Source organism: Microplitis demolitor, chromosome 7, assembly GCF_026212275.2.
Source record: "Microplitis demolitor isolate Queensland-Clemson2020A chromosome 7, iyMicDemo2.1a, whole genome shotgun sequence".
Taxonomy (NCBI): Eukaryota; Metazoa; Arthropoda; class Insecta; order Hymenoptera; family Braconidae; genus Microplitis; species Microplitis demolitor.
This window is the reverse complement of record NC_068551.1, coordinates 190763-215485: the sequence shown is the minus strand read 5'-3', so window position 1 is coordinate 215485 and position 24723 is coordinate 190763. Positions and strand designations below refer to the sequence as shown.

The window sequence follows — 24723 nt, the reverse complement described above, 5'->3', positions numbered from 1 at the left end:
CTGGAACCAAGTTGATCGCCAACAGTTGGTACCTCCAATAGTTGATGGACATTTTCTGAGAAAGTTGGTGGCAAAAGTTGTAAATCTAAAAAGTTGACTATCACTTTCTGAGAAAGTTGGTGGCAAAAGTTGCTTGCAAAAGTTGGTGATCATAAGTTGACGGTAAGTTTACTTTCAATTTCCTCAGAAACTTGCATTCCAGTTGCGGCTCCATACTGCCGCCAACTTTCTGAGAAAGTTGGCGGTAACTTGTAGCCAAAAGTTGCAAAAGCTGAAGTTGTCGATTACTTGTCGTCAAGTTGGTCGGAAACTAATGAATGACCAACTTTTTCACGATCAACTCGTGTTATCAGGGCAACTGTACTAAATCCTGCGTAAAACTGTTAATCCACTTTCGATATAACGATTGTTGCAAATGATTTATTTGAAATAATGCAAGCGCTCTCATTAGTCGGTTTTATTGGCGGGTTTTTGAAAAACGACTGCAGTGCCAATCAACTGCATCAACTAAATTTTAAATAATTTATCAGCAGTTGATAAGCTCTGCTTTCACTATTTATTCTTTATTTTTTATATATTTTATTTACTGACATTTAATTATTATAAATAATTTGTTATTTTATTTGATAATTTAATAGTTAATTTTAATGCATACTTAATCAAACATTTGAAGTTAAATTTACTCTTGAGTAGAGTATTTGTACTCAATACTTCCGGTGTAAAAATCTGTTCTCCTCCTCCCGCTCTTCGGTCATTTCTCACGGAGACAAAATGGTAACCAAACTTCCTATTATATTTATTTACAATTATTATTAATAATAATATTGTTATTCATTAAATTATAGATAATAAAAATTAATCGTTACATAGTATGTGTATAAAATATAATAATTTTAAAGTGACTAAATTTCTTGATAATAAAAAAACATCCAAGTAAAAATGACATGTATTCTAACCATGTGGCTTTTATTTTTATCAATAAATACAAATAATAAATATAAGTGATGTAAAATTAATAACGAATTGATTCAATTATTTGTCATTATTTTCTTCAATTTTTTTTTTAATTCTGTTTAATAAATTCAGAATTTTTTAATTTAGTTTAAAATGATTGACACATTGGAGACAATTGTTGATTGAGTAATTAATTACATTATTTACTGATTACTAATTAATTTTAATGAATTTTCAGACTTGTAAACGACGAAACGGAGGTCGTGCTAAGCACGGACGTGGTCATGTCAATCCAGTCCGTTGTACCAATTGTGCCCGTTGTGTGCCCAAAGACAAGGCAATTAAAAAATTTGTCATCCGTAACATCGTTGAAGCTGCTGCTGTCCGGGATATAAACGACGCCAGTGTCTATGAGTCCTACCAGCTCCCTAAATTATACGCCAAATTGCACTACTGCGTTTCCTGTGCAATCCATTCCAAAGTTGTACGTAACAGGTCCAAAGCCGATCGTCGTATTCGTACGCCACCTCAACGTAACTTCCCAAGGGTAATTATCATCAGCTCTTTTACTCTCATTTAATTAAAAAAACAAAACAATAATTAATAATTTTCATATTTTATCTGTTACAGGAAATGCGTCAAGGACCTCAACAAAACAGAAAGTGAATGTGAAATACATAATTTTTGATTACAACTAAAAAATTATAATAAAATTAAAAAAAAAAAAAACTAAAAATTGTAATTTCTTTTATTTATTATCCAAGTAATTTATATTTTATTTCCTATTATTTATAAAATAATAATAATTAACTGAATATTTTTAATTGAAAAATTTCGTCTACATAGAATACAATGAAGATTTATAAATACAAATTTGCAAAAGTCAACAGGACAATGATTAGTTTATTTTAAAATTAAATTCGCTCATTGGAAAAAATATGAGCATTGGAGAACATTAATTACATAATAGAAGTAGTCGATGATAATAGAAAATAGTTAACTGTCGATGTGTAATTCATTGTAGTAAATACGTAATGGATGTTTCATTAACAATAACAATTATAACAAATATAAATAAACTTATAATCCAATTTTCCCTAGCGTACTCTTTAAGTTATAAGATTTCTTTTAACCAGTTAATTTGGATAATATTAATGAACGAATTTACAGAAAGTGACAGTTGATTTTAATTAATAATATATAATAATCATTTGTTATTAGCTTCGTCCATAGCTTTCTTGAGAGTTTTCTCAAATATTTTTTTTGAATCACAAAATCCTTGCTTGGTTTTTCCGAATGAATTTGGACCAGCGGATGTTGGTGTTTCTCGTCCAATATTTCGCATTCTCATTCGTGCTTCCGCAGGCATTTCTTCTGGTTCTTCGTCATCATCAGCATTGAATACTGAAGCGACGGTTGTTTTTGTTGGAGATATTGGTTTAGCTGTTGGTTTCTGCAATCAATATATAATTTTTATTTTATTTATAGTTTTAGATAAAAAAAAATAATAATAATTTACCGTTGCAAGACCCAATTTTATTTGAATTCCTCCTTTCTTGGTATCAACACTAGGTTTTTTGCTGAAACCAAATGCTAACTTTTGCTTCTGAGTGTTTTCACGTGAGGAGCCAAAGGAACTCGTGGTTTCACGTTCAGCCCGTTGTTGTCTTTCATCAGAAGGCCGTCGTCTCAGCGGTGATCTGTCTCTGTTTCTTCTGTAATTTCTCTCGTCGTCATCACTGCTGTCATCCGAACCACCACGATCTCCTCTGTAGGAATTTGACCCTGATAATTTCAAACACTGGCAAAGTTCAGATCAAGTTAAACAACGCTGATTTTATTACCAGAAAAAAAAGTTTTAACCGACATGCCTAAATAATTTCTTTATAATTTATTATATTATTGATATATTTTATATTAGTGTAAAAAAAAAAAAAAATAAATAAATAATAATAATGCTTATAAATCGATATCTTAAAATAATTTTATACTAAACAAATAGTTAAATTTATACGTATGATATATTAAAATACTCCTGACAAATATTAAACGATGTTACTAAATGCAAGTTAAAATAAATTATAATTGAAACGAAAGAAATAAAATTTAAATAAAAAAATATGTCACTGGGTAATATAATAAGTATAAATGAAATAAATGAAACCTTTTCTGTAGTCGTCCGGTTGATTCCGTCTCGACATTATTCTCTAATTGGTGATGATGATAATTATCACGTCTGTACACGGCAATCACTTATATTTTATTAATTATTTAAATATAACTCAGAAGTCTGAAATGCACTGAAATGGTCTGAAAGTCCGAGGTATTTTATCAGTATCTCATGTAGGAAGTTGGAGAATAAATTGTCGGCAGTGGGCTCACCTGAGTTGTAGATGGTGTTAAGGACGACGCGCGCATAATTTTCTATAGATTTTCTATGGATTTTTTTAAATTTCTTTATTTTAAGTAAATTCAAATCCAATGAAAAAAATAACATTTGATATTTTTAAGTAATTATTTAAAATATTAAATAAATAATAATAAACTAGAGATAAAAAAAAAAGTTTTTTAATTGCCATCTATTGTCTGTGAAATACAATTACATGAAATAAAATAATAATTTATCATCAATTGATAACAATTGAATTTTACAAATAATAGTATGCATACACAAAACACAACCTCAATTTCTCAACTAACTTTGATTTAATAATAATAAATAGTAGTTATTATTATTTTTTAAAAATGTTGAAGCAATCATTTAAATTTTGTAAATCAAATACTTTATTATCAAGTAAGTACTGTAAGTTGTAAGTCAGAAAATTAAGTATTGCTAAATTTTTATTTGAATTTTGAATAATTGTAGATATGCTCAAATATAAAATGAGCACAGCTACTAATGAAAAATGGGATTTATTGAGTGCTATTTGTATTGAAAGACATCCAATAATAACACCACCCAAGAGTGAAATGGAAGAGAATTTTCAGAGTTTGTTAAACGAGATTGAAGACGAGAACAGCATGAAATCAGATCATGAGTTAAAAGTAGAAAATGAAATAAGGCTAAACGAGCAGCTGAAAAAAGGTTTAATTGAAATTGATTCAGATGCTGTAAGTGTTGATCGTCCTGGGGACATTGAAGATCAAGGTGAGGCTGAATTAAAGGAATTTAAATTTGCTCCGCGTGTCACTGAGGCAGATTTAAAAAATATAACAACTTCGTTGGAGAGAAAACTCGATAAGGTTTTGCTTCTGTGTGTCCAACAAAAAATTGGTAAAGATAATTTTTGGCTGCCTCCTCAGGGAGTCAGGGAAGAAGGAGAAAATATGAGACAGGTAATTTTACGTTAAATGATTATTTTTTTTTCTTAAATACTAATTTAAATAAATATGTAGGCTGCTGAAAGAATTTTACGAAAAACGTGCGGGGAAAATTTGACCGTACAGATTTATGGAAATGCACCTTTTGGGTTTTATAAATACATTTATCCAAAAGCAGTACGTGGTAATGGTTCACGAGGCGCTAAGATATTTTATTATCTTGGCAAGTACATAAACGGCAACTTACCTGATACTTTGGAGTACCAATGGCTCGATAGAAGTGAATTAAAAGATAATTTACCAAATCCAATTTATAAAAGTGTTTCTAAATTCCTTATTCCCGAGCAAACAGCATAAAAAATAAAAATTAGAGCATACTGTAAATAAATAAGGATCCTAGTATTTCAATAAATTTTTATTAAATTATATATATATGTATAAAAATCGTGTTTTTTTTTTTACAATAAATTATTACTTCCTCCAATTAAAACCACTACGTCTTCTTCCAGTATACTTGGTATCTTCACGCGTCTCTTTACCCTGCCTTCGTCTTCGTTCCTTTTTCTCCAAAATCCAGTTACTTGATCCTTTAACGGATTTTCCCTTAATAGTTTCACGTTTGGAGACGTGTTTTCCAGCATGTGTTGACTTTGACTCATCACCAAGAGCCTTTGGCATGGGCATGTTGCCTCCGGTCATAAGAACGAGAAAGAATTTTTTAGCTTTGGTACTGTTGGGGTAATCGACGACGACACCACCAAAAAAACCGGCTTTGGTTGCCTGTGTTGTCACCAGCTCGACTTGGTTGCTGTTTTCAGGATAAAATTGAAAGACTGCTCTTGCTGATCGTGACAAACACGCAAAGAGCGATGTGAAGAACTTGAGGAGCCTCTTGACAGGATTATGAGACTTTTTGTCAGCATTACAGAGCCACTGGAGCGCAGATATACTGATAGCGCCGTCAAAAGTACCAGCTTTGAAAGGCAATCCTTGTCCAATGTCATTCAAAATTAAATCACCTTCTACTTCACGTTCTCTGGCAACATCTGATATAATAATAAAACATCAGTAATATCAATCAATTACTTAAATAATTAAAATGATGATAATTACCTAACATTGCTGAAGATATATCAACACCAACCCATTCATGGCCGTTGTCTGTTAAAACAGAACCACTCAGTCCTGAGCCACAACCAATGTCTAGAAGATAACAAGTTTCATCTTCTGGCAACATGAGCAACTCAAGAGCTCTTTCAGTCATTTTTTCTTGAATTTCCATCATTCGTGAGCTAAAAAATTATTTTATTAAATATATATATATATATATAAAATATATATAATTAAACAATAAAACTTACTTGGATGTGTATTTTCTCGCTTCAGATTCATTGTAAAACTGTTTAAATTAAAAAAATAATATAAATTAGTAATTTAACATAATGGAGCTGATAAAAAATATTTAAAAATTTACCACTTCTGGAGGTGCCAAGTGCTCAGGTCTTCTTGCCATACTTATTTATTTATTATTTTATCAAACAAAAAATTGATAACAATTTTGATTTAAAACAATAATATAGCACTCACGTGTTTATTTGAGGTTAATATTTATGATCACAAAAATAAAATACAAATATCAGTTATTCATAGAATAATAAAGATGGCGCTTGTGCAGTTGCCAAAAAATTACTTAAAAAATTAATTTTTCATATCTAGCTCAGTATATTATAATTAAGTATAAAAAAAAATATTAAGTAATGTATGAGTTGATTATTAAAACCAAAAAAGTAAAGATAAATAATTATTATAGAGGTTAATTTGAATTGAATTTATAGAAACTGGTCTGATAAATTGAATTTTAGCGGCAGCAGGTCTCCCTTGTCAAGTAGCGCCAACAGGCGGCTGATATTTGAATAAATATTTTCGCGGCAACCGTTAGCGTATAACCGAAAAGTGAAAAGCCAAGTAACGAAAACGAAAAGGAGAAAGACATACATGGAATATGTACATCGTTCTGATTGTTTAAACGGCATTTATTAAACAAACTCTGTATGAGTTAAATAATTTTAAATGACGTAAATAAAGGCATAATGTTTGTGGAAGATCTTAAAAATGATTTCTACAGCATAGTACAAGGAAAGGTGAGTATTATTTATGCTAAATATATTATTAAGACTAGCAACTATCTCACCACTTAACCCAACAATCAAGGTTAACATCATCCACTCTTTTATCAATTAATTGACCTTGATTTTTATTCATTAATCACTTATTATTTAATCACTAATAATAATTACAAAAATCCTCTATATTTAAATATAGCAATAATTATTTATTTATTAAGTAACAAATGTGTTATTGTTCATGTTACCAGAGATGTTTGTTGCTTGTTAATTTTGACATTGATGCTATTTGTGCTTGCAAAATTCTACAACAATTATTTAAAAATGACAACATCGTGTACACTCTTGCACCAGTACAAGGACTCCAAGACCTGATTAAAGCTTACGAAGATAATGCTCAAGAGGTAACATAATTATTATATCAATTGACTATATTTCAATTACTACAATCATTTAAATAAATATGTTAAACAAATATGTACTTAATGAATTTATAATCGAATTTATTTCAAGAGTACTAGGTCAACTTTATTATACTGAATAAATTAATTAATTTTTTATTATTTTTACAGATTAAATATGTCGTTATGATTAATTGTGGCGGTACAATTGATATAGTTGAGATATTAGAGCCACCAGAAGATATAACATTTTTTATAATTGACAGTCATCGGCCTTATGATTTGTGTAATGTCTATTCAGAGGGACAGATACGTATTCTTGGTAAACCAAATGATGATGAAGAGATTCCTGAATATGATGAAATATTTCGTGAAGATTCGGTAGTTATAATTATTATTTTTTCTTAATTATATTGTTTTTTTTTTTTTTTTTAATTAAAAATTTTCAGTCTGATGAAGAGGAAGAGGAAGAAAATTCCGGTGATGAAATGGAGTCACGTCAGTCAAAGCGTCGTCGTTTGAACGAAGAAGATCTTCTGAAACGTCGTGCACGTCGTGAGTGGGAAGAAAAACGTGACACTGTTTTATTCAATTACATGCAGTATAGCTATTACAGTAAGTCTAGTGCAGTAATACTATTTGAAATGGCATGGAAGATGTCTAAAGACAGTCTGAATATGGTTTGGTGGGCTATTGTTGGTTCTTCCGAGCAATCTATTCTTAATAAAATAGAATCAAGTGAGAGTGTATTAGAAATTGGGCGATTGCAAGGTCACGTTTCGCGATTAAGCCATCGTCAGGGTGTTGATGCTGAACAGCAGCAGCACAGCGCAGCCAAAGTAACCTATGACAAAGATATACAATTGGCACTTTATCGTCACTGGACTGTAGAGGCAAGTTTGAGGCACTCGATGACAACTGCAGTGTCTCTACGTCTTTGGTCAATACGCGGAGATCAGCGTCTACGTGGACTGCTTGCTGAAATGGGATTACCTTTAGATCAATCTAAACAACGATTCACGGCGATGGATTTAAATCTGCGGTTGGAATTTCGACAAATGGTTGAACGTCTGGCATCAAAGTACAACGTAGACAGCATTGTTGGTGCTAGTTTTACCTTACAGTCTGGCTACACATTTAAATATTGCGCATCAGATATTGTGTACGCGATGTTGGCGTTACTGGAGTCATCGACGAAAGATCGTTCACCCCAGCACTGTTTTCTCGACGCACTTGATTGTTTATCGTTAAAAAAAAAGCATATACTCCAACGGGGTATCGAGAAGGCCAAATTGATGCTGAGTAATATATTTAAAACAGCTCAAGGTATATTAGAAATGAAACAAGTAATGAATGCTGGCTCATTCCTGTACGTAACTATACCGGAGGGCACACTCGATAGTAGATTATTTGCTCATCCACATCCACTGCTTATGCTTGCCCAGTTTACATTAAAAGCGTACGTGGAAACATCTAAAAGACATACACGGGTTTTGCCGCTTCTTGCTTCAGCAACTTTTAATGCTGACGAGGGTACTTGTATTTTAGTTGGTGTGCCGCCTGTTTGTGAGGATCAACCACGAAGTTTGTTCGGCAAGGCTTTTGAACAGGCGGCTAAAAACACTAATGCTCATGTTGAATCGGATTATTTTGATACAACAAGTAAGTATTTTTATTATTTTTATTTATTTACCTTATTTAAATATTTATTTATTAATTAATAAAATAAATGATAAATAATTTCAGTATTAAGACTGAAAATCGAAGAACGTCCCAAGTTCTTTGACGCACTGGCTGCTCTTCTCACCTAACTACTACATCAAATCAATTATAAATGTATTTTTAATAATATTATATTTAATTTATCGCATAGCATTATTTAAAACAATCAACAAACTTAAAAATTTACGTAGCTTTTAATATTTTCGACCAACAATTAATAAAATTAATAAATTAGCTAACGGTAATTTTTTTAAGAATGTAAATAATTAACTTTTCATATTTTTAATAACTCGACGAATATTGTATGAAGCTCTAATTCTATCATTTTTATTTTATTAATCTGTAAAACAAATAGTAATAATAATATTAATTTAAATAAAATCAAACAAAATTAAATACTTTTGTAAATAGGCTTGGTTAAGATGTATGTGTACTGATATCATTTTTTTTTTTTTTTTAAATTTCTTCAGTATGACAACACATTAAGTGTAGAAATAAAATATCGTTTGATTGATCTAGATTTATTATTGTTATTATTTATTAAATACTGATTCATAATTCTCCACTAATCTATCATACACATATATATTTATTAAATATTATAAGCAATTACGTTTTATACAGCCGATTTATTTAAAATTTATATTATTAAAAAATTTTGCTGATAAAAAGATTTTTTATTTATGATAATGATGATAATATTTTTTCATCCTTGACGGACTTTTGTGAAGCGGCAATTTTATTTATTGGTAATTTGTTATTTCTAAATCCGTCGACAAATTGCTGGACGGAGTCGACTGTGATCTCGGCACCGTCTTCCATTACCGCGTAGACTCCCCGTGGTATATCAATCGCCGTCAGCAATGGCACCGCATCATCCAGTCCAACGAATTCCCGTAAAATGTCTGATGTTTCACACTAATAATTTTAAAAATTATAAAAAAATAAATAATTATACTATTTTTATAATAAACTTACATCTAGAGCGATGTAAAATTGTAGAGTGTCATCAGGATCATCATAATTAGGGTCGTAGTCTGGTCTATCTCTTCTGTAAGTTTCCGCAGCAGGCAAAAGTACACTCTCACCAAATTGTATTTCACAATCTTCACCCTCCGAAGCTTTAAAATAAATATTATTTATTAATATTATATAAAATATAAATTAATAATTAAGTAAATAAACTTACCGACAAATAAAATAATTGCTGGGGCATCGTGTAGAGAGGTAGCATATTTTTCTGTCAATATATTAACCAGTCTGGTGGTCCATGGAAAGTTCTGATAATAAGTAAATAAATAAAATTACTCGGATATGGAATAAATATCGTAGTGGTATTATATATATATATATGAAAAGAAATAAATGAATAAAAAATATAAAAGAGAGATTGAGAGTGTGAGAGGCGGGAATAAAAGTAAAGAATGTAGTTTTTTATAGAAAAAGACATTTACCAGCCCCTCAGGATCTTCGAGAAGTTCAGCCCGACCCTCAAGAGTGATGATATTGTCCCGAGGATCAAGAATGACAAGTGTAGGAATAGCTTGTACGTCAAGAGCTATTGCCAACTTTTTTCTCCGTTCCTCATGGGTAAATGGTATCCTCAACCACGGCATTGATTCAATATGTACGTTATAAGATTCTTCACTCCTGAAATTCAACCATCCAATACATTCCATGTACAAATAAATTCATACTACTATTTTTATTGTTATTATTATTATCCGAGAACTTTACCAACGTGTGAATTTAAACCAACCATTTATTTAAATTTAAATTTCATAAAAATAAAATTTAATGGACAATGTAGTTTATAATTTATTACCAGCCAACACGTGCCTAGTAGTTGTGTTTTAGTTGTACTAAAGGCAACTACCCAAGTTCAAACTAATTTATAACTTTCCCTCCAGTGAATAAAATGATATTACTATATAACACGGAAACTTAAATTATATAATATTATTTTTAAATAAAAGTTTGAGTTTAGCCCTTGAGGGCTTTAACAAAAAATCTAATTAGACCCTTCAGATTGATAAATATTTTAATAAGCTAATAAATTATTGGGCGTTTTTAAGTAACGGGCAATTGATCGACTAGACTACGTCACAACTCACCCTTACTGACTGGTAACTTTATAACGAGGGTTCTTTCTAGATTTAGATCTAGATGATAATGTAATATCAGCTCAGAATAATTAATAACAAGATCTATGACCAGTATAGAGAAAAAATTAACTTTCATACATTGTATACTATTTAAAGTCACGACAGGGTATAAGCATAAAAATGTGGCCAATGATAACGCAGATAACACACGAATAGGCGTCAGAGTAAGTAAGTTTTATCACCAGGTTTAGTTCGATTTTCTCTTGGCGTTTGATATTTCTCAGCTTCCCTTAGCTGGGGCCTGGGCCTGTGCCTGGGCTTTAACTGTATAGCACTGTACTGTCTACACCCTACTCATTGAGTTTTATGTCCGGATACTGAATCGATTTAACATAAAACCCACCCGTGCCAACAAAGTCCCTTGATACTTAATTATAATTATTTTGTTAAAGGTTTTAGCTGTTGATGATAATTTTAAAACATCTTAAACACGTCAATCTAAATGTTTGCAAAAGTTTAAAAGAGTTTAAAAGTAAGCGCTGAAAAAACCGTATCATCAGACTGGTTCTTTTATTTTGGAAAAGCTTGATGGACAAAGGGATTGGGCTTCTTCATGATAAACTCCCGCGAATTGCATCCGATGTGAGCTTTAGAAAAATAAAAAAAAAGAAAAAAGAGTCTGGATAGCAAAGTAGTAAAGTAGCGACGAGCGGCAAAAAAGAACTAAGTAAGGTATAAGCGCCAATGCTGATGTCTGATGTTAGCTGTAACATCTAGCAAGAGGATGATAAAGTTCGGAGGTTAATGGTTAAAAACTCTCGGCGCTTACGGCGGGCGTTTGTGGGTTTTCGCATAACGCTTATTCAACTTTCATTTGATACCGTTTTAAAATTACACTTGGCTTAATAAATAAATAAAACTCAAACTAAAACTTAAATTATTTTTGAAATTTATTTTCTTAATATTTCAAGTGCTTTTTATTTTATTTCATTTTTATACAAGAGGGTACGAAAAAAAAAAAAATATATATATATATATAAGAAAAGACGGAACGAAGGTTTCCATTTCTTGATATCCTAAATACGAGGACGTATTTCTTGGCGGTCGTAAAAATGAACCCCCAGTATAATCAGCAATTCCCCGCGTGCCATTCGCTAAAGATATTCTAGGGTTTGATTGTATACATGAAGGTTGGGGTCCTATCCTCTTGGTGGTGCTTTTACCCTCTGAGCAGCAGCAGTCAGTATTTTTCTCGGTTCTACTGCTACTGCTATTATCTGGATAATGTTCTTTTCTCTTCTCTACTCTTCTCAACTAATTTCAGTCGAAAAGCACCGTGCCCGATGCTACGCCACCACCATCAGCCCTCACTTTCCGTTTTCTGCTGCTACTGCTGCTGCTACTTCGTCCCCTTTATAGGATCGATTCTATCCAATGAAGTGGAGGATACACGACAAAGCTCGATACGAGGGTTATTGTGTAAAGTAGGATACGATATCATTGGATACCTCTCATATATTTATATTTAGTCCATTAACAAATAAAAAAAAAAGTTTAATAAATATATAAAATAAATCTTACAATCTCACCTATCTGAACTGACGAAAATAACTTCAAAATGGTGTCCTCGTTCTCTTATTCGTTGATATGTATCCACTAATTGTGGTGTAAAAGCTCTGCATGGTGGGCACTGTAATAATACATAATCATTATTATTATTATTATTATTAAATGTATAGATATCGATAGAACAGATAATTAAATGTATAACAATAAAATAATAATAATAATAAATTTTGGCATTAACGAACTCATTACTCATTGATAGCTTCCCGTTATATTCAGATCTACTCAAACGTTGAAGTGGCATTAATAATAAATCCTTGAGTTTCCAACAGCCTCCTCATAGTCTGCTTACACATATATATATATACATTTTAGAGCATAATAAATCGTTTTCTCCAGCAGTAATACTATCTCTCTCTTTGTTTCTCTGTACTGATGGTTGACGGCGTTGCCATGAGAGTAGTAGGATTTAACTTTGAGAAGTTGTGGTGCCCTTGCTAGCTGATGTAGTAAATCCTCTGCATATCGAGTCAAGTTTAAAAGATAAAAGTTGTGTGCGTATATACACATATGTATGTGCATGAATGTATGTAAAAAGAGCAAAGAGAGGAAGGAAGGAAGGAAAGGACCCGTACCGTGGAATAGAAGTAAAGTGAACGCTAAATCGAGTGGTCGTATAAATATTTCGTTGGCCTTTCCAACAACCGCTTTATCCTACTTTTCCTTCTATTTTATTTTATTTTTTTATCTCTGAATTTTATCGGCTTTTACCCAGCAATTCAACTTGTGGTTTTGTATAATTTATTATTTATATTTTTTAAAATATGATTACAGGAAATATATTTTTTTTACCCAGTGTGCACTGAAGTATACACCCTTGATGCAGTGCCTGAGCTCTTCATGGAGCATCGGTTCTTTGGTGTCTCTCGCCCCACAAGCTAGCAGTGGACCATCCTCGAGGGTTGCCTTGGGATGAGGAGGTCTCCAGGGAAAGTTTGCGCCACTTGGATCTTCAGTGACACGTTCGACGCCACCTCGTGTCACCACTGATCCACTGGCTCCTTCCAAAAGTATCAGCGTCGGTACTCCCGATTTAATCCGGTATCTTCTGGTAAGTCTTGTCTGAAATATATTTTTTTAATTTTTTAGTTTCAATGATTTTAATTTTAAAAATAAAGTCAAGAAAGTTGAGAATTTATAATTTTAGTTACAAGTATACTAGACTTTTTAATGGGATTCCAAGTAATTGCTTACAAACTAATGCAAACAACTTTATAACTATCAATTAAATAACAACACTATGTCAGAAATATAAAAAATATAAAAAATATCTTTTATCAGGTATGTATACTCAAAATGTGTGTGTTTTCTCTTTCTCTCAACTTGTCATCTCGATTCAGCGTCAAAGGCAACCCTCATCCAAGCAATAGCAAGCATCGACGCCTCGTATCAACGATATTAAAAAAAGTTAAACCCTCAAGTGCACTCGCCTATCCCATGTTACTTGGATGCATGGATACCCATTAGTGGTTTCAATATAATATCAATTTTTAAAATTTAAATATATAAGAAATTTTATTTTATATATATGTATTTATCCAGCTCGTCTGGGTTTATTTTTCTCGACAACCTGAGGTGTTATTCCGTATGGTATACGCGTACAAATGAAAACCTTAGCGATAACGTCGCTTGGAAAGAATAAAAATAAAGCTTTCTCAGAGTTATATATATATATATATATATATATATATGTATAAATAAGAAAAAGAAAGAATATAAAGACAAATGTAAAAGAAAATGGTAAAAGCCGCGTGAAAGCTAAAAAAGGAATGATAAAAAATCAACAACCAACTTTTTAGTGAGAGTATTCAAAGGTCAGTGAAATACTTTTTTTCACCACAAATACAGATACACATATATATTTATATGTGTTACAGTAGTAATAAAGAAGGGGATGTGATGTTTAGTGGGTATGAGTAAAAGTAAACGAAGATAAAAAGAGACGGGATGATAAAATGAGCGATGGGTGCCAACAGATTGGAGTCCTCGGTTGTTAAAAATCAAGATTGCAATTTTTTTTTTCTATTTATTTTTTTCAATTTATTTTTTTTACGCCCAGAGCATTTTTATTCTCACTTTAAAATCAAATAATTAAAATTGAAACACGGACAAAATTATTTTTATTAACTTTAATTGAAACCGTAGATTGACTATTTTTAAATTTTAAAATTCAAGAGCGTGAATTTAAAATAGCTGCATATTGGTATTTAAAAAGAATTACGTGGAATAGAAATTCAAAATGTGTCGCACAATATTCAAGTCGATAAAACCAAAGGATATATATATATATATATATATATATGAATACAATATAATGGAGGTGAGAGAAACTACATGACGCAGTATGTATTTTAAATTGCATTCTCCTGTTGTCTGTTCACGATTATTGTTCCAAAATAGTATTAAATATAAATTCCAAAGAGTTTTTATTCTAACCCACTATTATATTGTCCGCTTAATTTTATTGTATGCGTTATTTAACAATAGCCATTGGGAAAAACTATGAATGTGTAAAAAATTAATTAAACATTTTTTTTTTTAAATAAAATTTTAAAAAATGCAAAAATAAATTGGCTAAAATGGGTATCGAAGTTTCACGTGTACTTGAATATATTGAACGGTTTGGCATGGTAATGGACAAAGCAAGGGAATTTCAGGGATGAGAGTGATATGCCCCTGAGGGACACATAACCCCGCTAACGTTGACGAGATTCTCCCCTATATGTATATGTATATGTATATGTATATGTATATGTATATGTATATGTACCGATAACTGTATTAGAGTGACTACTACCATATATACATATGGACACGGATTCCACAGTTGATTCCATTCCAGAACCCAAATCGAATGTTGACGTAAACCGTTCACGTATTTCGAAAGTTTGCGAGGCTAAACTCATCCGCCTCGAGTTAATCCAATTCTTGGGTCCTAGAACTTATCGATGCTACTAAAGTTAAAGCAATTCGAGAATTGACTCGATAACTCAAGTACTAGAGCCTCGAGCTTCAAGCTCACTAAATTATACTTTAATTTATTTTACTATTTTTTATAATATAAATAAACATTATTTATATGTTTTACACATGTATAATAAATTATACGAATTTTAAAAATAAGGGATGATATATATGAAGAGGAAAATAGGAAAAGGAATAAGGAAGGAGAGGAAGGAAAAAAGCACCAAGCAATATTTCATGAATAATCCTAAGTATGTCCCCCAAGGTGGAAAATATTTTACGGAAGCATGAAAATAGTACCACCGGCAAGCAGTCAAGAAAAATCCTAGTGGTGAATTGTAGCCTTGGGGCTCCTACAGGAGTATACATCCCAGCTTTAATAAAGTATGCGACATTAAATAACTATGTCTTTATTACTTTTATAAGTGGGATGTACAAGCATTGTAATTATCATAAGTGCATCACTTTTAATAATCATTTTTTAACTTATCATAAAATAAATAAAATATCTCGAGCTTATCAATGGCTTATTACATAAATCAAGTACACGAAAACAGAATACAGCGGTGACTTGGAAGCAATTTATCATTATATTGGTGCTCTGACATCGGTCGCATTGTGTATTGACCCAGACATTATGTCCTCGCGTACCAATTCTCTAGCTCTCATATTCAACTAGGGTCGTTCCTCCTTCTTCCTCCCTTACTCACTCACTTGTCTCTATTCTCATCCACTGGTATCCGTTAACATTGTTGTCTGCATTCTCTATTCACCCATTTCAGCCCTTCGTGACTACTGCCGAAATACCTTCACACAGCCAAAAATATCTCCACTGTCAAAAATATTATAATTTCACTAAAAGTTTTTTTACTTTCAACTGCAATTACAATTTTTTTAATCGTACTCCTGACAATGAGACTCCAAAACAATTATCACTAATTGTAAGATCGATTTTTTTTTTTTATTTTTTACTTTAACAAAATGAGTACACTGAGCACGAGTCATTGACTTAGGGCTAACTCAAATTACGAGAAGAATTAAAAAAAAAAAAATGCCAAGTAGTTTGCATGAGAATATTAAATTGTAAACTATAATAAGGTATACAGAAGATTATATATATGTATATATGTATATATGATGATGAGATGCTAGTCTGGTGAAACTTTATCCTCAAGGGGTTCGGGTAACTGGCCCCTGATGCTTTAGATATCAGTCGATTTTACCGAGGGTTTCAAACACCATCATCGTATTACTCAGGTTTTGCTGGCAGATAGGGCTTGTTAGTCTCAAGCTTGGTTGCTGTTATACCACTTGCAAGCTTACTTGGATACGGAAATTAAATTGGACATTGGAATGAGCTTCACGTAATAACATTCACCTAAATTCGATAATAAAAAAAATCAATACTTATTGGATGCAAAAAATTATAGCGGAAATATAAATTTAATATCTATCAACGCAATAAAATTTTTTATCAAAAAAACAAAAAAAATATTTTGACTGCTAGCTATTAAATTTTATTAGTTGATTAAAGATTGCTGACACCACTTATTTTTATCGATCAATCAATCATTTGGATATCCTTTTTTTAATTTGATTTATTAAGTATACGTGGTAGTTGGAGAGCTTGTTGCCCAAAGCACCTCTGAAACTATAGAAAATTATCTTTTTATTTTCACAAGATCACTTTTCATGACGTGATCAATATCCTAGACATATATTTGTATGAATAAGATTAAAAAAAAACTCCGAGTGGCATTGACAGTAGCACTCTATAAAATAGTCTAAAAGTGCTAGCTCTGAGAACGAATTCTTACAGTCTACTTATAATACCTAGGCTTACATCGAGTTCACTTACTCTCAAGTGTATTTTTTTGTAAAATATTTTTCTTTCAAAGCAAAAAAACTCAAACAATCTAATTTATTTAATAATTTTATTTAGTCTGAATTTATTATTTTAGTATCAATATTTTTTCAGAGTCATAGTAAAAAAAAGTCTGGAAAAAAAAGTGGCATCGCATGAAACCATAAGATATTTCGTATGCTCTTTGATATAAAAAGTAAATCTTGTCAAACAAATATAAGAAAAGATGTGTAAGATTGTGTGAGCAAGTAGTATAGAAACTCAACGTTGTAGTCTCGAATCTCGGTTCATGCTACTGCTGAGAAAACCCACGAACCTGCTGTACTGTCTATACATTTATATTCTCTTATTCTCTTATTCTCTTAAGCAGAGTTGAGTTTGCGAGGCGGCGGCTGCTGCTACTACTACTACTGGTGTGGTGCTTTTTCCCTGTTTCTGCTCGACGTTTTCTCTCACGCCCGACTGCTAGAAGGGTGCTCTGTTACACAACCAACCCCCATAGCAATGCATCGCCAGCCGTACGGTTAAATATACGTATCTACAAGGGGTTCTTCGTCTACTATCACCACTACTACTACCACCACCACCACCACCAACAACAACTACTACCACGTGTGATGTCTATGTTCCAAATGTATTATATGCAGAAACATGCCTCCTGGTAGTTTAATTCAGAGTAACAGAAAATCGTATATGATATGTACAAACTTTACCTGTACACGTCTATGAACAGGCCAATATACACTCAAATCATTTTCTTCTCATTTTATTCCACTACTATTTTACTTTTTACTATCTTTCTCTGCAATATTCCCTATCTCTCTATTACATTCCTGCTTGATGGCTCACATTGAATAATTTTTCATGTTATACTATACTACAACTTTGCACACGCAGCAGACACATATTCTATCATTTATTCAATATAATATACATTCATAAAAATAAAAATTCAGCTATTTTTTTGTTCACCTTAAAAAATATTCATTTTGAAAATAATAAAAAAATTTCTAATGAAGAATTGAAATTATTTTGGATGGATGTTGGAAATAATTATTTATAATAAATTCTGTTCGGGAGTTTGTGATAAATGGCGTACCTGAATTTAAAAAACAAAAACACGACTCGCGTACCGAGTCCCTGGGGATCTCAGAGAGAAAGAGAGAGAATGGAAAAGTAGAGTTGAATAAACAACCCCGTGGGTCGTCAACTACTCTTACTGACTCTCACTCTCATTGTTAGTCCTTTTTTTACATTTCACTCCGACATGCACACACATATATATGTATATATAGATTGAGTATGCGGTCGATACTCTCGTCCTTGCCAGTTTTCCACTCGTCTGCACTATTTCCCTGGTGTCCTTTTCGCCCCCTCGACTACTACGACGGCAACGACGACGACCATGACGACGATGACTCTACTACTCAGAACTTTCTACTACAACCTCCAGCAGTCACTTGTACATCCCCTTATCACACTAGTTCTTCTATTTCCAACAGTACTTCTCTCAGCTCTATCAACTACTCCTACTTTTTCTATTTCTATTTTTTTTTTTTTTTTTTTTTCGTCCTATTTCATTGTCCTTCTCCTTAGTTTCTACTGCTCTCTTGAGATCCTGAACAACTCACCGTCTCTACGAATAAGCTGCTATTAACATTTTCTTGCTCTTTACACCTAGCAAGGGATTAACTTGACACATTTTTTATTTTTTATTTTCATCACACTTGAATAGAAATTTTATTTTTCTTTATAAATTTCGTTAATTTTACTTTTAATTTCGTGCTCACCAAAATCGTGAGATTGGATTTTTTTCCTATTTCTCGGAAGAAAAAAAGCGATGCAATCGTTGGTCGAGATAAAGACCGTTTGAATAAAAAAACGTTTATTTTTTTACGATGCTCTTTTTCCTTCACGTCTTGGTCTTATTTTTTTTCTATTCTGTGACATTTTGCTGAGCTGAACTATTCGTTGGATGAATTAAAAGCATTTTATGAAAATGTGGGTCGTCAATTCAGATGAGCTAAAAAATGTTTATCTATAAGACGACTGTATTTATCTTCCAGTAGTCGTACTTCCATGATTATCATTTGCAATAATAAAAAAAAAAAAAAGCAGATAATTTAAATTAAATATAGAAATATTTCAGTAAAAAATCTGGAACAAATTGTTGACTTACGATGGCACGTTGATCGAGGGATGATCAGGGAAGATCGGAAAAATTACTTATATTTTTTACTCTCGGATGTATAACTGTAGTATGCTAATGTACTGTTCAATTATATAGCATGTTTAACTATTTTGTAACGAATATAGTCAAGTAGCTGAAAAACAACCTGTCATTGCTTCAACGATTCAGTTAAGAACAACAAAAGTTAAAGTATAAAAGAGTTGAGAGCGAAACAAAAAATAAATCGCCGATATCAAGAGTTGGGAATGAGGAGCAAATACAAAAGAAAAATTCATCTTTTCAAGAACTGATAACAACAAAACTGCCGTAAATTATTCTCTGAGCTCTCATTAAAAATTTTTTACAATTGTTGAAAGAAAATTTAAATAATACTTTGTACAAAAAGAAATGGGGAAAATAGTTTGGTTTTTGTGCTACAAACAGTCCCACAGTGATAAAAGTCTTGTAGAAAAGTTTGGTAATGTTTATTTATTCAGGGAAATGCAGTAACGTTAAGGTTGTAATGCGGTTAAGCTAAAACCCGACAACCCTACGACCCAACGACCCGAGCACATTACATTACCTAATACTGTTTTACTATAATTTCCAAGAGGGCTTTGTTTAATTTGGTTTGCTTATTTTAATAGCTCCAAGTAATTTGTATTATTACTCAAGTAAAAAATTAGTTTTACTCGATCGATATTATTTTTATGAATAAAAATGCGAGTAGGCATTTTTTCCTTTTTTTTTTTTTTTTTTTTATCCCTTTATCACTATAGATTTGCAAATCTTGTCAAGACTTCCGTCACAATTTCTATTGTACTCTGAATATTTTTATTTTTTCTTTTTATCCTTCAAAAAGTTTCATCCCTTGTCACTCCAGCAGCTGCAGTCGCAGCTACTTTCACATTTCTTTTTAAATATTTTACACATCACCGGAAGAGAATCACAATATCAACACATTTTTACGTTAGCATTTCATCGTTCGTCCCTATTGTCAAAATCTCGTGCTCCGCTTCACACAATCTTTTTCTACTTTTTTATTTATTTTATTTTGTTGTCTTCTTCTTCTTTTCCGTATTCTTCAGTTTGTAGACTTATCTTTTTTATCAACGTAAATTCAGCTTCTTGGCGTTCCCGCAAGGACTTGTAGTGAATCCTGTTTCTACCTGAGAATTCATTTACTCGGATAAATTTTTCTCGGGTGTTGCTGTTGTTCGAAAAAGATACCACCGATCTAGAAGCTAAACTTTTTTTTATTCATTGGTTTTAATAAAACTAAAAAGAAATAACCTTTTAACCCGGAACGTGCAATGAGGTCGATGGCTTCACTTTGAAGTACAATAACAAAGCCTTCAGAGCATCACCACCATGCCGAGTACCAGTATCAGTACCAGTACCAGTACCAGTACCAGCAGTAGTCTTTGTGTAAATCATCTGAATCCATACTTTTCACTTTTACACTTAAGTCTCTTCTTGATCTCATTTTACATCTTCACCTCTCTCTTCAATTACTTTCTTTTGCTATTTTTTTTCTTAAAATAAATTTTTTTTTTCCTTTATTATAACAAGACTTTGACGCAGTCATCTTAATCTCCCTACAATCCAATGCTTACATCTAAAATATCGTGCTGGATTATTATCGAGTGTGTACAGGATTTTTCTTGGTCGTTAATTTTAACAATAACATTTAATAAATAATCGATAAGAGTATTGAGGCGTCGCTTCGAGGTTGCTCAGTCATCTGGAGTCCAATTAAAAAATGTTAGCATCAGCTGCCATTATATATATATATATATATAATGCTCGCGGGATAAAAAAAAAAAAAAAAAAGAAAAAGAAAACAGGGTAAGTAGAAAAAAAATCTGAAAACACTCGGGCTACCAATTAAGGGAAAAAATAGATATTGTGTTTTACTGTTGCTAGCTTGGATTTTAAATCTATGGAAAATAAATTAAGCTCTCAGATTATTCTTTATTGACAATAAATAATCTCCACTAGTAATTAATATTTTTTAAAAATAAAATATATTATAATGAAAAATCAATAGCATTTAATTAATAGTAAATTCACTAGAGCGATAAAAATAATTATCTAAAGTCATGGCAGTAAATAATTAAATATTTAAAAAATATATTTTTTTGACAGACTTTTAAAAAGCTTTTATTATTGTACACCAAATAATAAATTCTTTAGACAAATTGATTAGCGCTTTCATTTTATTTCTCTTTAGAATATCGTTAAAAAAAGGAGTAAAAAGAAAAAATTGAGAGATACGCTAATTATAGTGATGAATAACTTATGATTGAGTACAGTATCAACCCTCTGTCTCTTTTATTCCACTTGGTTTTGTATTGAATATTCTCTTTGAGTTTATATATTTATTTTATAAGCTATTCATTTAATTCAGTTCGTGGAAATTAAAAAAAATGTTATGAACAGATATACAGATATCAAAATGAATAAAAAGCTTTTATATATTTATTTATATTTATAATTCAATAAATTACCTTTCTCTCGTAGTCTTGATTAGGCACAACAAGCCACGGCAAATCTTGTACATGATTATTAAAACTCTCATCAAAGTCAAGTACATCAGTGACATTGCTCCACAAAACAATATGGACAACTTCAAATTTTTTTTTACGTCCAAATGGTGAATTTAATTTGTTATTTTCAGCAGAATGATCACCATTTGAAGCTGCTACTGAATTAACATTTGCATATAATTCAGTCAATTGTTTAGTAAATTCATCACACGTGGCACTTGAATTTATAAAACTGAAGTAAACACCAATTATTTCACACATTGAACTACCATCAGAATCATCAACAAATGCGCTAACATCAATACAATCAAATTTATTATTATCTGGATTTATTTCATTACAACGGTGTACTTGTTTACCAAAAAGTCTTTGTTGCCAGGTAATTGATTTTCCATTGTCCCCAGTACTCCCACTGTAATTCGGAGTACCAGAGCTTGAATTTTTATTTTTAATGACACCTGAAGTGGATGATGTGACGAGGGATGTTTCACACGCGGCCATTGCACGCGTTTGTTATCTATCGATATATTTTTAATAAAACTAATAATTCTGATGTTGACGGCACGAGGCGGCGCGCTTTACTGCCTTTACTTGCCTTTACTGGCCTTACTGACTACTGACGGCACTGACGCACCGGGGAAACCGGCGTCTGCTCCCTCGTGTCTGCTCTGATACTTGTACGTAGGTACAAACCATACAAACGTACATACTATGCTTCCATTTCTATCCTTATCCTTATCCCGTGTTACAGTCCCAGTCCCTGTTTCTGTCTCTCTCACTTCTATACATTCTCCGAGTAGTTGGATGTATGAGTAAAGAGAGTGTTATACGCGGGGGCGAAATGCTATTCACATATACACAGTCACACACCCAGGAAACTAAGCGTGATTTTTTAACGGTGATGATGTGAATTCGACACGCACACATTCATACACCAACGATCATTACGGATTTATCTTATACCAAAGCCCAAGATAACTCCTTTTATTTTATTTATTATTATTGTTATTGTTGTAATTTTTTTTTTTTTTTTATAAATTTCAAAGCTTAAACTAGTTGGGAAAATTAAATTTTTAAATATTTATCTCGAGTTCTGCTGCTTGCCTGATAAAAAATTTACTGTCACTTTGTTCGTTCGAGTTAATACTTTTTTTTTTATTTTCCTTTTCCATATTAAAAAATTAAATGTAATTTTGAACATCTGATATGATGTGGTGATAAGGAAAAAAGATAAGTCAATTGTAATATCCCTGGAGAGCAATTTATGGACAACAAACAGAGTAAAAAGTGAGCAGATGTTGATAAGTTACGCGGTAGTCAGGTTTCTTGTATAAATATATATCCATTGAGCCGTTGAATTTTGATTTAGATAGTATATATATGTGTATTCTATAAAAATAAAAGTGCCTGTACTGTAAACGTTATTTCAATATAAAATTACATATTCAGAGTACACATACTTATGGCCTGGGATGATATGTCTTGGAAAAAGTAACTTAGACTTATACTTAAACTTTGTCCACGTGCGGTGTCGACAGATGTGTTGAGAACTCTTGCGAGGTCTCCTGCTAAATGTAATTTTTTTTTTTTTTTTTTTTTTTTTTTTTTATTTTATATACCAGACGCCTGAGTAAATATATCTGTGAGTCACACACCAGTGGGTAGTTATGAATAATTTAAAACACTGCGCTACGTAACTCTATTATTTTTTTCATTTTTTAAATCGTTAAATAATAAAAATAACAATTCCATTGTTTATTGTGTGATAAATTTAAATATCTAAATAGAAAGTTGTTTACTCTGGACAATTGTACAGCTAAACTATAAAACCAGACAATGTGAATATAATTGGTGGGTGATGGTGACTTTGTGTGTCTATGCGGCAAAACACTCGTAACCATAAAGTGTCTTAGGGGGTCACAGCTGGCCAATTACTTAAACTAAATTTCCGAGGGTATTTACTAAATTTTATTACTTTTATAAACTTTTCATTTTTTTTTTTTTTTTTTTTTTTTTTTTTTTTTTATTAAATTTTAGACAATTGAGTTTTATTTTCAATCCATAAACTCGGATAATAATTTTCTTTAATTTAAAATTAGCCAGCGATCGATTTCCTGGTGATAATTCTTGTTCTCTTTTATTTAAATTCTTGTTCTCACTGAAAATACGATATTGGGAGTAATATAACGGTATAGTGAATACGCAAAGGGCGGAAGTTTAATCACCCCCTAATGACCAAACGGACTGAAACGGATGATCGAATTGTGTGACCCTTTCCCTCTAACTCCTCAATAACACACATGGCGTTACGTGGCAAATAGACTACACTGGACTACACGAGAAGCCTCTATTTCCAAGATCTATATATAGATTCAATTCTCAAACTACATGTACATTGTATATAGATGTACATATTACGCAACACTATCCAATCTCAATACAATACAATAGAACAGCGGGTGTAGTTTTGCATATATATACAACAAACTGTACTCTGTAGTTAGTAAATTACTATTTACTATTAACTATAATGAGAGTTGATGCCCTGGATGTCCTGGATGTAGAGGTATAGGAATAATATTACATTGACCCCAGGACTGTCGATTAAATGAGAGTTAAGACCTCTGAGAGCTTGTAAGCTGCGGAAAACCAAACCTATTGATCCTTTTATTCTCTGTAGTAGTGCCCATGCCGAGCTATGCCAACAATTTACCGCTAAAAGCTTTGTTTAGTATAATAAAGTAAAGTGCAAATATTATTTTACGCCGAGTATAGGTAAACAACAGAACATTAATTAATAATGTTAATTAACGATTACCCGATTTAAATTTCATTCGCTCAAATAATTTAAGTTAATTAATTAATTTAAATGAAATATTAAAATAGCTATACAGTAAAATTTCCTTTAGTTAATTAAACTTTTT

General features: G+C 31.7%; 6 protein-coding genes across 7 annotated transcripts; 3 read left to right on the top strand and 3 right to left on the bottom strand.

Annotated features, from left to right (window-relative positions):
- Window positions 1–670: 670 nt before the first annotated feature.
- Window positions 671–1695, top strand: LOC103573446 (40S ribosomal protein S26). The gene is made up of 3 exons (XM_008552539.3): window positions 671–774; window positions 1193–1501; window positions 1585–1695. The coding sequence occupies exons 1-3, from the start codon at window positions 772–774 to the stop codon at window positions 1618–1620; spliced, it is 348 nt and encodes a 115-aa protein (XP_008550761.1). The 5' UTR covers window positions 671–771; the 3' UTR covers window positions 1621–1695.
- Window positions 1696–1782: 87 nt separating this feature from the next.
- LOC103568180 (PEST proteolytic signal-containing nuclear protein) lies at window positions 1783–3472 on the bottom strand. 2 transcript variants are annotated; one of them, XM_014443474.2, is made up of 3 exons: window positions 3119–3472; window positions 2474–2718; window positions 1783–2407 (listed from the first exon to the last, which is right to left on the bottom strand). In XM_014443474.2, exons 1-3 carry the CDS (start codon window positions 3153–3155, stop codon window positions 2162–2164), a joined length of 528 nt encoding a protein of 175 aa, XP_014298960.1. In that variant the 5' UTR covers window positions 3156–3472; the 3' UTR covers window positions 1783–2161. The 2 variants fall into 2 exon arrangements, with proteins under 2 accessions (XP_014298960.1, XP_014298959.1); XM_014443473.2 differs by having other exon boundaries at window positions 2474–2739; window positions 3119–3466.
- A 133-nt stretch (window positions 3473–3605) lies between these two features.
- LOC103573442 (39S ribosomal protein L46, mitochondrial) lies at window positions 3606–4703 on the top strand. Its single transcript, XM_008552535.2, has 3 exons — window positions 3606–3748; window positions 3821–4290; window positions 4351–4703. Exons 1-3 carry the CDS (start codon window positions 3700–3702, stop codon window positions 4630–4632), a joined length of 801 nt encoding a protein of 266 aa, XP_008550757.1. The 5' UTR covers window positions 3606–3699; the 3' UTR covers window positions 4633–4703.
- Window positions 4673–5895, bottom strand: LOC103573443 (probable 18S rRNA (guanine-N(7))-methyltransferase). Its single transcript, XM_008552536.3, has 4 exons — window positions 5750–5895; window positions 5637–5674; window positions 5389–5567; window positions 4673–5321 (listed from the first exon to the last, which is right to left on the bottom strand). Exons 1-4 carry the CDS (start codon window positions 5786–5788, stop codon window positions 4747–4749), a joined length of 831 nt encoding a protein of 276 aa, XP_008550758.1. The 5' UTR covers window positions 5789–5895; the 3' UTR covers window positions 4673–4746.
- Window positions 5896–6207: 312 nt separating this feature from the next.
- Window positions 6208–8912, top strand: LOC103573441 (cell division control protein 45 homolog). The gene is made up of 5 exons (XM_053740635.1): window positions 6208–6416; window positions 6650–6802; window positions 6971–7180; window positions 7249–8461; window positions 8546–8912. The coding sequence occupies exons 1-5, from the start codon at window positions 6366–6368 to the stop codon at window positions 8608–8610; spliced, it is 1692 nt and encodes a 563-aa protein (XP_053596610.1). The 5' UTR covers window positions 6208–6365; the 3' UTR covers window positions 8611–8912.
- A 174-nt stretch (window positions 8913–9086) lies between these two features.
- On the bottom strand, window positions 9087–22429 carry LOC103573440 (nucleoredoxin). The gene is made up of 7 exons (XM_008552532.2): window positions 21761–22429; window positions 13045–13314; window positions 12216–12316; window positions 9976–10171; window positions 9711–9801; window positions 9500–9642; window positions 9087–9439 (listed from the first exon to the last, which is right to left on the bottom strand). Exons 1-7 carry the CDS (start codon window positions 22298–22300, stop codon window positions 9203–9205), a joined length of 1578 nt encoding a protein of 525 aa, XP_008550754.1. The 5' UTR covers window positions 22301–22429; the 3' UTR covers window positions 9087–9202.
- Between the last annotated feature and the right edge of the window lie 2294 nt (window positions 22430–24723).